The 12909-nt window shown below is 40.1% G+C and overlaps 1 protein-coding gene across 2 annotated transcripts in view; it reads right to left on the bottom strand.

The window, feature by feature from the left end:
• Positions 1–5719, bottom strand: part of HNMT (histamine N-methyltransferase) — a 32483-nt gene extending 26764 nt beyond the window's left edge. Inside the window, exon 1 of one of the 2 annotated variants that reach the window (XM_019925509.3) lies at positions 5206–5719. In XM_019925509.3, coding sequence (XP_019781068.1) covers positions 5206–5342 — 137 coding nt within the window. In that variant the 5' untranslated portion in view covers positions 5343–5719. The remainder of the gene's footprint in view (positions 1–5205) is intronic. The other variant, XM_004317531.3, reaches the window with a different exon arrangement.
• Between the last annotated feature and the right edge of the window lie 7190 nt (positions 5720–12909).

The raw sequence follows: 12909 nt of genomic DNA on the forward strand, positions 1-12909 counted from the left end.
TTCATAATCATGAGTCCTCATACACCCATCCCTGTCTGTGCCCTTGGTTAATTCTTAAAAATGCCTCTATCATTAGCTGGCATAGTGAGGTTACGGAGCAGAGCACCTAGGTTGAAATCCTAGCTTACTAATACGTAACCTTGAGCAAGTTATTGAACTTCTCTGTGCCTTTATTATTGATTCTAAGAAATAGGATAATAATACCACCTGCCTTATAGGGTTATAATTATAGTGTCTGCCTTATGGAGGAGTTGTGAGGATTAAATGATGTAACTGATGTAAATCTTTTAGAAATGTGTCTGCACATGACAAGCACTCAACTTATTATTATTATTCCAGGCACAGCTAAGTGATTTATATGACTTAACTCTTTTTTTAAAAAAAATTTTTATTGAAGTATAGTTGATTTACAATGTTGTGGTAATTACTGCTGTACAGCAAAGTGACTCAATTATACATATATATACATTTTTTTTATATTCTTTTCCATTATGGGTTATCATAGGATACTGAATATAGTTCTCTGTGCTATACAGTAGGACCTTGTTGTTTATTCACTCTGTATGTAAAAGCTCACATCTGGGACTTCCCTGGTGGTGCATTGGTTGGGGGTCCGCCTGCCGATGCAGAGGACACAGGTTCGATCCCTGGTCCCGGAGGATCCCACGTGCCACGGAGTGGCTGGTCCCATGTGCCACAACTAATGAGCCTGCGCTCTAGATCCCACAAGCCACAAGTACTGAGCCCGTGTGCCACAACTGCTGGGCCTGCATGCCTAGAGCCTGTGCTCCACAGCGGGAGAGGCCACCGTGATGCGAAGCCTGTGCACCACAATGAAGAGTAGCCCCTGCTCGCCTCAACTAGAGAAAGCCCACGTGCAGCAACGAAGACCCACGGCAGCCAAAAATAAATAAATAGATAAATAAGTAAATTTATAAAAAAAAAAAAAAAGCTCACATCTGCTCACCCCAACTCCCACTCCATCCCTCCCCCCAACCCCCTCCTCCTTGGAAACCATCAGTCTGTTCTCTGTGTCCGTGATTCTGTTTCTGTTTCCTAGGTAGGTTCATTTGTGTCACATTGTAGATTCCACATATAAGTGATATCATATGGCATTTGTCTTTCTCTTTCTGATTTATTTCACTTAGTGTGATAATCTCTAGTTGCATCCATGTTGCTGCAAATGGCGTTATTTCTTTTTTTTTGGCTGCATTGGGTCTCCATTGCTGCATGCAGGTTTTCTCTAATTACTCTTTGTTGCAGTGCACAGCTTCTCACTGCAGTGGCTTCTCTTGTTGCTGAGCATGGGCTCTAGGAGTGCAGGCTTCAGTAGCTGCAGCACGTGGTCTCAGTAGTTGCAGCACGTGGGCCCTAGAGTGTGCAGGCTTCAGCAGTTGTGGCTTGCGGGCTCTAGAACACAGGCTCAGTAGTTGTGGCGCACAGGCGTAGTTGCTCCGCGGCTTGTGGGATCTTCTGGACCAGGGATCAAACCCATGTCCCCTGCATTGGCAGGCAGATTCTTAACCACTGCGCCACCAGGGAAGTCCCACGAATGGCATGGCTGAGTAGTATTCCATTGTGTATATGTACTACATCTTCTTTATCCATTCATTTGTTGATGGACATTTAGGTTGTTTCCATGTCTTGGCTATTGTGAATAGTGCTGCTAGGAACATAGGGGTGCATAGGGGTGTATATTTTTGAATTATATTTTTGCCTGAATATATGCCCAGGAGTGGGATTGCTGGATCATATGGTAGTTCTATTTTTAGTGTTCTGAGGAACCTCCATACTGTTTTCCATAGTGGCTGCACCAACTTACATTCCCACCAACAGTGTAGGAGGGTTCCCTTTTCTCTACACCTTCTCCAGCATTTGTTATTTGTAGACTTTTTAATGATGGTCAGTCTGACCAGTGTGAGGTGGTACCTCATTGTAGTTTTGATTTGCATTTCTCTAAGAATTAGCAATGTTGGGCATCTTTTTATGTGCCTGTTGGTCATCTGTAGTGAATTAACTCTTTGAATTCTTACAACTCCTCTATGATTAGACACTATTATCATCCTATTTCATATATTATGATGATAACTAAGAATTACTGAAAACTTGCTATTTTCCGGGCAAGGATCTAAATGCATTATATGTGACAACAACAAACTTTACTATTTACAGCTGTATGCTATAACCATCCTCGCCCTGTTTACCACTTCCAGATAGTGGATTGAATAATTCCTCTATGAAAAAATAATCCACTTCACTAAATAAACTTATCTATATTGGCATCTGAGAATCTCCCATCAAGTGCAAAATCTACATCGAATTACTTGAGTGAGCCAACTGCTCAACAGACTGTTCCTGTACATACACAAAGAGGACCTGAACTAATTTTTACTGCCTCATTATTTGATTGGATGGACAACCAAAACTCATCTGTAGTTGGGGAGCTCCCCTAACATGAGAGAGACCAAAAGAAACAGAAAAGGAGAATTCAGAAGAAACATGCACAGAGCAGAGGAAAATTTTTATAATAGATAAAAGTCGGTATTATATCTATGAAAGATGAACAGGATGCTATAAAAAAGCAACATTCTTGGAAATTAAAAATACAATAGCAAACAATAGAGGGCTGAAAGATAAAATTGTGAAAACTGGAAATATAAGAAAATTAGAGAATCAACTGAGAAAGTCTTCTGTTTGATGAATAGAAATTCCAGAAAGAAAGAAAGAAAGAAAGAAAGAAAGAAAAAAGAGGGCAGGAATGATTAAATAATACCAAAGCTTCCCTAAACTGAAGGATCTGAATCTTAATTGAAATGGCCCAGGGACTACTCACAAAAATGGGTGAGAAAGACCCACACCATAGCTCATCATCTTAAAATTTCAGAATACTAGATATAAGAGAAGATCCTAAAAAACAAAGAACAACAAAAAGGTCACAAACCAAAGATGAAGAATTTGAATGGCATTAGATTTCTCAACAGTAACTGCAAGACCATGGAAAAATATCTTTAAATTTCTGATATAAAATCATTTTCATTGTAGAGTTTTATACCCAAACTATCTAACTATCTAACAATGATGAGCAAGGAGTGAAAGCATTTTTAAACACACAAAGTCTCAAAAAATTTACCTCCCATGCACTCTTTCTTAGAAAGCTCTTAAAGGATTAGCAGGGAAGAAAAAAAAAAGACTAAAGAAACCAAGAAAGAAACAGCATCAGATCCAGAAGCTGGGAATTCAGTACTGGAGAGAGAAGGGAATTTCTAGAAGATGAAATAAATTCCTCATCAATACTTGTATAGCAGGCCAAAAGCAAATCAACCCAGACTGGAAAAAAAAGAACAGAGAACTCCAGAAAAGATGTTCCCATGAGGAAAAATCAGCGGGTTACTTGATCTGTTGGAATATATTGAGAGGAGATTAATACTTCTGCTTGGGGTATAAGTAGTGATAGGTACATAGGAAGCTAAGTAAATAAACTAAAATCAAGACAGTAGTTAACTCTAGGAAAAACAAAAGGCTGTACATGAAAGGAAATATAATGATAGTAGTAACGATAGTATAAATGCATTGTTCAATTATGAAAAATATTTACACAGGCAAAATGATATGATATAAACAAATTAACCAAAATTTAGACATATATATGTATATATTCATATATATATACATACACGTATGTATTATATATACCCACTCTATATAGCTATGTTGTATTGACATGATGGGGAGAGGGATGTGCATGTTTATTTAGCTACTTTAATACATCAAAATTAAGAAAGAGAATAACATGTTATTTAGAATTAGGAAAGAAAATTCCATAAGCAACAACTAAATGTTTTCAGAGTGTTGAAAGTGGTTGTCTCCGGAGAGCCCGAATCAGGAATGGAAGTGGGTAAGGCAAGGAACCACTATCTTTGTTGTAGTTACTCTAGGCATCCATAGTATGTCTTCAAACCAAACGGAAGGCGGAAGTAAACCAAGGATCTGCATAAGCCACAGACATGAACACAGATGCTTAGCATTGCAAAAGAACTCAGAAATTAACTCATTACCTTTCATTTTAGAAATGAACCAAAAGACTCAAAGAAGTAAACTATAATTAGTTCCTAGATAAGAAATTGTATTTGCTGTCTGCTTTGATTTTTGCACTGTTATCCTATTACTTATTACTTAATATATGATACTCAATTTAAAAAAAAACACATTTAAAAACTGAACCATGAAAAACAGAAGATAGAAAGGGCAATAAAATTCCATATACATCCAACAGTGCTTTCTCTGGTCAGGTGGAGTTAACTGTCCTGGTGAAAGAATTACAGGCCTACAATAGAAAAATCCAGCAAAAGATAAAAATATCAGTTTCCTTTGCTGATAGGAAACTTTCCTTTCCAGTTGCAAATTGGATCCCCAGCCATTTTCCCCAGTTTTCCATCATTACTTCCTGAAGCACAAAGTTCCCGCAATCCACCCCCAGATAAGTGATTTGATTATCACTGCCATGTGAAATCTGTTACTCTCATAATGCTTATCAGCTCTGGCACAAATTGAACACATTAATCACCAAAAAGAAAAAAGAAGGAGTCTGCGAGAAGGGTAGACACTAGTGAGTTTCACTGATAATGGGAAAATGCTTTTTTAGGGCCACATTGCTAATATTAAGTTGAAAGTAAAAGACAATTATTATTATTATTTTGGAGAGTGGTAACTATAATAATGGATAAGGAGAATAAATTTAAATGGGTATTAAGAGAATTGAGAGGCACCCACTCAATCCTCAGGGGTGAATAGTATTTGGTAATTATTTGATTCTAATGCAAAAATACTAGACTTCGTTGGGGATTTTTTTTTTTTTTTTTTTGGAAGGTAAAATTTGGAGGAGGGCTGAAAAATTTGAGCTCAAAGATTGGGATCTTATCTTTTCCCAAAGGAACGTGGATTTGTGCCTTCAGATGGTTAACGCTTATCTCTGAGCAGCTGGAAATCCAGCACAAATCAGAGCCTTTGAACGTTTCAAGCGAGCGTCTAACTGAAACGCGGCAGGAGAAGGGGCACCGGAGGGTCGAGCGGGGCGGCTGTCAGTACCTCGTTCTTATCCCCGCGCCCAGCCTCCCGGGATGGCCTTGACCCATCTATCACTGCACAGAACGAGACCGAGGCTTGTCCATGGGACAAAAACGGCCTTTTTTTTTTTTTTTTGGTTACCTTGCTATTATGCCCGGCAGCTTCTCGTCCATGAATTGCTGCATGCACTGATGCTCCGTGGAATTGTTGAGAAACCTCCGGAAAGATTCAACATATCTGCTGTGGTCAGAAAACAAGCTCTTCATGGAAGATGCCATGTTTGGTTTTCTGAGAAAGACAAGGAGGGAAGGGAGGTCTCTTCCTTTCCTTCTCTTCCCTGTTCCTTCTTTCTCTCTTCACCCGCACCAGTTTCTATCCACAAAAAAGCCCTGCTTTGAATTTAATGTGCCGGAGAGGCTGAGTTTGCAAAGCTCGTTACTAAGTGACTATTTGTACAGGACTTTGCCCCTGAGAGTTTAACCCTGGCACGGGCGTTTTAGAAGAAATGAGTAGTAAAGCAAAGCAGTAAATCCACTGCTGAAATTTGTTTTAAAACTCTTGAAGTTCAGAAAGTCCTAAAAACAGACGACATTCAAATCACTTCCTGTTTTGGCAGCAGGGGCCAGCCAGTAAGTTCCCAGTGGGAACGTGGCTGCTTTCAGCGCCAAAGGCAGCAAAGGCAGGAATAAACAGGCCAGCTGCAAGGTTACAAACCACTTCCAGAAATCTACAGCTGCTGAATCTTTGACAAAAGATTGTCATCTGCCTCCAGGCTTTCTGTTAGGAGAGTTTCATGCCTTCACATCCCTAAACACTTGAACTTTAAACTCTGCTGCATTTCTTCATATGCTGATTGATTTGTTGTGATGCAGGAACAGAGCTATTAACTGAAAGGTCTGAGAAGCCTAGTTGGGAGGTGAAGATGGGGGAGAGGAGGAGGGGGCGGAGAAAGAAGTCTCAGGGAAGAATGCAGGACACTGGAATCTTTCAATCCATAGGAAACCTTCCCTAAGTGCTTCTGAACGTGGGATCCTAAAACGTAGGATTGGATGAGCCTTTGGAGGCCCAGTGGTGTCACCCATCAAAAGAGCCAAAGCGGGGCTTCCCTGGTGGCACAGTGGTTGAGAGTCCGCCTGCCGATGCAGGGGACACGGGTTCATGCCCCGGTCCGGGAAGATCCCACATGCCGCGGAGCGGCTGGGCCCGTGAGCCATGGCCGCTGAGCCTGCGCGTCCGGAGCCTATGCGTACAGCAGAAAAAAAAAAAAAAAGAGCCAAAGCGTCCACATGCTGGGCCTTTTACCTGGGAAATGGTCTTTAAGAAATCCACCCCTTATCCAACATGGGATGTTAATAATAGTATCCAAATGATGAAGGAGTTATGAGAATTAAATCCATATACCTCTCTTATAAATGTGTCTGCCTAAACCATTCTCTTCCTCTGATTCAGGTCCAAAGCGGCCCTCTAAGCATTCAGCACACTCCTCACCCCTGTTTAATAAACATCTCATGGTCTCACTACTCTTAGAGCCAGTGCTTTCATCCTAGGAGGAAATGGAAACTCTGGAAAGTCAGATTACTGTGGATGTATTGATAGTTTCTGACTCTGCCACTAATCAACTGCGTGAACTTGGCTGAAACATAAGTTTCAGTTTGCTCATCAGTAAAATGGGAACAGTGAATTATATCTCACAGGTTGTAGTGAGAATTATATAAATAACATTTATAAAGTGCTTTAGCACATTATTACTGCTTAATAACTGGCTCCTTCTGCAACAGTAGAACAACAAAAAAGCAGTGGTTTTATGTATGGACACTGAAAATTGAATTTTATATTATTTTCACATGTCACAAAACATTACTCTTCTTTGGATTTTTTTCAATCATTTAAAAATGTAAAAGGTATTCTTAGCTCGTGGGCTGCACAAAATCAAGTGCTGGCCTGGATTTGGCCCAGGGGCCCTGGTTGGTCGACCCCTAGGCCTCTATACATGTGCTATTTAACTCCCATCTCTATGCAAAGAGCCTCGCCTTCTTCATACTGACTCTCACGTTTTTAATTCTTATATTACCATTTTCCACCCTTCTCTTTAGAACTTAATCCAAATCATTCATTCATGTATTCATCTACTGAACAAATATTTAGTAAGGGTCTACTGTGTGCCATTCTGCTGAGAAGAAATAACCTTAACCTCTATCTTCCTACTAAAAACTACCTTTAACTAAAACTCAATCTTCACCTGAGGCCCTCAGCTGCCTCACTCGTTCACACATCTTTCCCAACAATCTGCTCTTCATGTGTGACTCATCAAGGATTTCCTCTCCATCCTTGTTGCTTTCATGATACTGAGATTCTCTTTTTTTTTTCTCACCCACTTTCCTGCATTAGGAGTCACACTTTCAGCATGACTTGCACTTGACTAAATGCTGGTTTTAGCAATCACAGCTACCTTTTAAAATTGCATTTAGAATATCCATTTCGTAATCCATAATGCATCTGGAATGTCCCTGGCGATTAAAACATCTAGCTGGCTGGTTGGGATGACTAAGTTTTCCCCTCTTTTTTGAAAACTGGGGCAAACAGTCCAGCACATCTATCATTTGCCATGACTTCTCGAAGGTTACTGGCCATAGCATCATTATTGCTTTTATAAATTATTTTAGTACATTGGGGTACGATTCTTCTAGGCCTTGAAAGATTGTCAAGTTTAGAATTCTTAGATGTTCTCTTACCTACTTTGGGCTTCTGTTCCCTGTTACCTACCACTTATTAGGCTGTTACTGTGTCAAAGTGCCTTCCATGAATTATCTCCTTCAATACTCCTAACCCTCCAGGGATGAAACTATTGATATCATCAAGCAAGACTCAGAGCAAATAAGTTGTACAAGATCATATAACTCATGAGAGAAGAGTCTGGATCCAAATTCATGTTGTTGAACTCCATGGACCGATTTTTAAAAATTACATCCTATTACCTCTCACCACTTTGTAGCTTTCCAACATAAGGATTATTTTCCGTGGTAGAGAAGACTAGAACAAAGCAAAAGTGGAGTAGTTCTGTATTGATCCAATCACCTAGTAATATAATACTATCTGTGCTAGGTCAAAAAGCAAAGGGTTTCCCTTGTTTATTCTTATTGCTCTTATATTCTTATTCCATTGCTTTATTCTTATTAGGCTTATGTGCTATTCCAAAAAAACAAACAAATGAACCAAAGAGAAAAATATGCATTAGCAGAATTCTAAGGACGCATCTTTATTGTACATAGCATTTTTTGGCTCTCTCATTGACCCTGGTATATAGTCTTCTGAATACAGTTCTTATTGGACTGGCTTTTTATCCTTAGTAATATGCCCCATAGCATAGCATATATGTATATGACAATGGTAATATTGTTAAATTATCATAATCAAATAGTTAGAAGAGTTCATTTTATTTTCTCTCAACAAGAAAAGAGAAGGAAGATGTTTTTATGCAAATTGATTGGCTCACTTGGTGTGTTGGTTTGTTTGAAATTTAGCAAGTAGGTGACCACAGTAGTCTTGAAGGGAGGTTTGAAATCATAGTACGTAAGATTGTAGAGCTCAATTAGACTGGCAATTTCAGGCAAATATAATAGATATCAGGAATCTTAGTTTCAACAGGACCATTGGCTAAGTTTCTCATGAGTGTAGAAACAAGCCAAGAAGCAAGAGACCTGAGTGCTATACAAGCTTAGCCTCTTACTAACCAAACAACATTGGATAAACAGCGTAAGTGCTCTATGCTTCCTTCCCCCGCATCCCTGTTATATGTAAATATGGGAAAAGAAGGTAGACTAGATGATCTTTAACGTTCCTTGAAGTTCTGATTAGTCTTCATCTTTTAAAAAAATAAATTACTGTGAGCTTGTGAAACTGAAAAATAGATAGATTCATACCTAGGAGAGCCACTGTATCCAAAGACTGTAGATAATTGATAACCTAAAGATAGTCTCTGGATAGGCAGCCCCTTGACTCTATATGAAATGTCACTGTTTAAGCTCACATAGGTGATGATACGCCATGTTTCTTGTTTTTAATGGCATAGCTGTTTCAATTGCACTTTATTGACATGCAGTTTATAATGGTTTTGTTTTAATTAACTTATAACCGGAAAAAAAAGGCCCAAAATATGCAGAGAGGAAACAAACCAAACAAAATATAATGCAGAAGAAATATTTGGGGAATCATTAGTTAAGAGGGAGAGGGGTGGATGGGTAGACAAATAATGTTAAAAGCTGTAGAAAACAGTGATATTCTAGAGATGTAAAGCTTATATGAAATGTTTAAGGGTGATTATGAGACAAGACAAGGAAGAAATAGTCTAAGAACTTAGTTCCTATTTAATAAGCCAAAAATTTAAAAAGTCACCTGCAAAAGTCTAGAATCCCTTGCAAAGATAGAGGTTGGTAAGTACTTAGAACCTGGTAAATTATCAGGAACTGGACAATTGTCAAAAAAAGAAAGAAAGAGAGAGAGAGAGAGAGAAAGAAAGAAAAGAAAAGAAAAACATAAAATAATACAATTCATCAAATAACCTTTGCCTGAGTCTGTGGTACAGATCATCTCGGTTACTGACTCCGTGACCCTAAGGAGTAGGTCTCATGTTGAATTAGGGATCTGGTGAAGGTTAAGCGTTCATGTAAGAGAAACTTTTTTTTTTTTTTAAATACATGGACTCCCGTATTTTTTTTTCTGAATTAATTAATTAATTTATTTTTGGCTGTGTTGGGTCTTCGTTTCTGTGTGAGGGCTTTCTCTAGTTGCGGTGAGCGGGGGCCACTCTTCATCGCGGTGCGCGGGCCTCTCACTGTCGCGGCCTCTCTTGTTGCGGAGCACAGGCTCCAGACGCGCAGGCTCAGTAGTTGTGGCTCATGGGCCCAGTTGCTCCGCGGCATGTGGGATCCTCCCAGACCAGGGCTCGAACCCACGTGCCCTGTGTTGGCAGGCAGATTCTTAACCACTGTGCCACCAGGGAAGTCCAAGAGAAGCTTTTATAAAGAGAGTGGTCATGGTAAATAAACTTCTCTGGCATTTGGTACAGGGGCATGTGCTCAAGAACGTGCCGGGCTAAAACATCCTTCCACCTGGGACCTTGCCTGTGAATGATCCAGAGAATGAAAGGATACACACGCCCAAGAGGTCCCAAAATTACTTTTGTTAAAAAAAAAATCAAAGCATAATTTACATACAATAAAATACATAAATCTCAAGTGTACAGATTGAGGAAACCTTGCACATGTATACATCCTAGAAGATTAACTCATGTCTGTAGTCAATAATACTGGCTGCCCGCCACTCCAGAGAGCCACCGTTCTGACTTTTATCCCCATAGATTAGTTTTTCCTGTTCTCGAACTTCATGTGAAAGCTCCACACAATACATTCTTTTGTGTCTGACGACTTTTGCTCATCATCATATTTTTGAGATTCACCCATATTCTTTTGGGGGGGAGGCATCAGCAGTTCATTCTTTTTTATTGCTAGACATTATATTTTATAAATATTTCATAATTTTTAAACCACTTTTCTCTTAATGGATATTTGGGCTCTTCCAGGTTGGGGCTATTATGAAGAAAGCTGGTAGAAAAATTTTGGACATATCTTTCGGTGGATATAGGCACTTATTTTTGTTACCATGAGTAAAATGTCATAGGATAAGCAAATATTTAACTGTAGAAGGCATCGCAAAAATGTTTTGCAGGGCTTCCCTGGTGGCGCAGTGGTTGAGAGTCCGCCTTCCGATGCAGGGGACACGGGTTTGTGCCCCGGTCCGGGAGGATCCCACATGCCGCGGAGCAGCTGGGTCTGTGAGCCATGGCCGCTGAGCCTGCGCATCCGGAGCCTGTGCTCCGCAATGGGAGAGGCCATAATAGTGAGAGGCCCGTGTATCGCAAAAAAAAAAAAAAAAAAAAAAAAAGTTTTGCAAATGTCCACAATCACCAGCAAAATATAAGGATATTAATTTCTCCATATCCTCAGCAATTCTGGTATTGCCAGTCACCTTTGCTTTAACTCTTCTGGGGTTATATAGCAGTATCTCTTTGTGGTTTGCATTTGAGTAATGATTTTTTCCAATACTTGTGGGCCATAAAAGTTATGTAATGTTTTATGAAGGGCCTGTTAAAATCTTTTGTCCGTTTTTTAAACTGTATCATTTGCCTCTTTTCTTATTGATTTATGTAAGATTAATTTTTATATTCTAGATATCCTGTTATATATATGTAAATGTATGTATATGTATGAAATATCTTCTCCCAGTCTGTGATGTGCTGTTCATTTTTTGATGATTTTTTTGAAGAATAGAAATTCATCAACTTATCCTTTTTAAATCCCGACTTAATCTGGAAATATATGTGTTTAATAGAACCAAGACAACTAAAACTACCCTCGTGCCTTTTATACCTTTAGCCATTGGTGTGATGGAGCTGATTGTTAGAGTTTCAGGAATCTCATGAGCTGGTTGATATCACGTTAGTAGCTTAAAATCAACCCATAGTGGGAATATTTACACCATGGAAATTGGCAAAAGAAAGGAATCTAGACTTTTTTTTCCTGGAGGGCAGATTGTTAAACCATTAGCAGCACCCCACTGCTTTTAGCCCTGTGATTATTTGCAAAGCAGCTGTGGAGAGCCTTCTGGTAAACTGCCTGAGTTGTGGTAATGCGGCAGAGGCCTCCTTTTCCAGTCTCTAGCATGCCCTTCCTGAAGAGTTTGACCAATCAAACTCTGGAAGAGGTGGTACCATCTTCCAGCATCTCTTAATTAATTGGTTGTACCCTCACTGTGATCTAGAATGTCTAGAATGTTACCAAATGCAAATTTGTGTGCCCTATGCACAGTGAGGCCAAACAATACCAAAAGTCAGAGTTTGGAGCAGAGAAAGGTTTATTACAGGGCCACGCAAGGAGATGGGTGGCTCAGGCACAAAAGACTCCGAACTCCCCGAAGGGTTTCAGCAAAGCATTTCTAAAGGCCAGGTGAGGGAGGAGGGTTGCAGGGTTTGTGAGCAGCTCATGCACAATTCTCCGATTGGTTGATGGTGAGGTAGCAGGGCAGTTAACATTATCCATCCTTAGGCGCCAGTAGGTCTGGGGGCTATGTGCTCACGCTTGTGATCGTCAAGTAGTTAATTTCTTTCATTTGGTGGTGATTTTCAGCATCTGAAAACCTCAGGAAATATGCCTGAGATACTATTATTTGGGCACTTCAGAGAGGAGCTACAGCAGAGGATATGACGGAGGGGGTCTGTGCCAGGCAGACCCCATAGGGTCGTGCTTGGTTATAAGCATAGCTCCTAGGTCTGCCACTAACTATTATGATGTTGGGTGGGTTATTTATGTTCCCTGAGCCTTATTTTCTTGTCTGTGAAATAGGAATGATCACATCTACCTCATAATACTTTTGTGAGGATTACATGAAATACTGTGTAAAAGTGCTCGGCATAGTGTCTAACGCATAGTACTCTCTCTGGTGTGAGACAGGCCTCTCTAACCTTCATGGCCTTCATTTATAGGATGAGGGCAATCGTGAGATTCAAGTCCAAATGGCAGAATCCATGTCAAGTGGTCCGGAGGGCATTTTTCATAGCGGGAACTAATCGTAAAGGTACTGGGAGAGCTGAAGGGGCCAACCGAGATGGTAAGGCAACCCACCAGGAAGCTCCTACCACCTGTAGGGCTGTTACCAAACCCCTGGAGTCTGGGCTTCGCAGTAAGAGCCAGAACAATGAAGGGGACTCAGCCACTCCTGGAGATGCTCCCTGAAACCCAAGGAAATGGGCAGAAATGTCCAGTGTCTCTCCGCTTCCTACCTTCTCATCTT

The sequence above is a fragment of the Tursiops truncatus genome, chromosome 7 (assembly GCF_011762595.2).
Source record: "Tursiops truncatus isolate mTurTru1 chromosome 7, mTurTru1.mat.Y, whole genome shotgun sequence".
NCBI lineage: Eukaryota > Metazoa > Chordata > Mammalia > Artiodactyla > Delphinidae > Tursiops > Tursiops truncatus.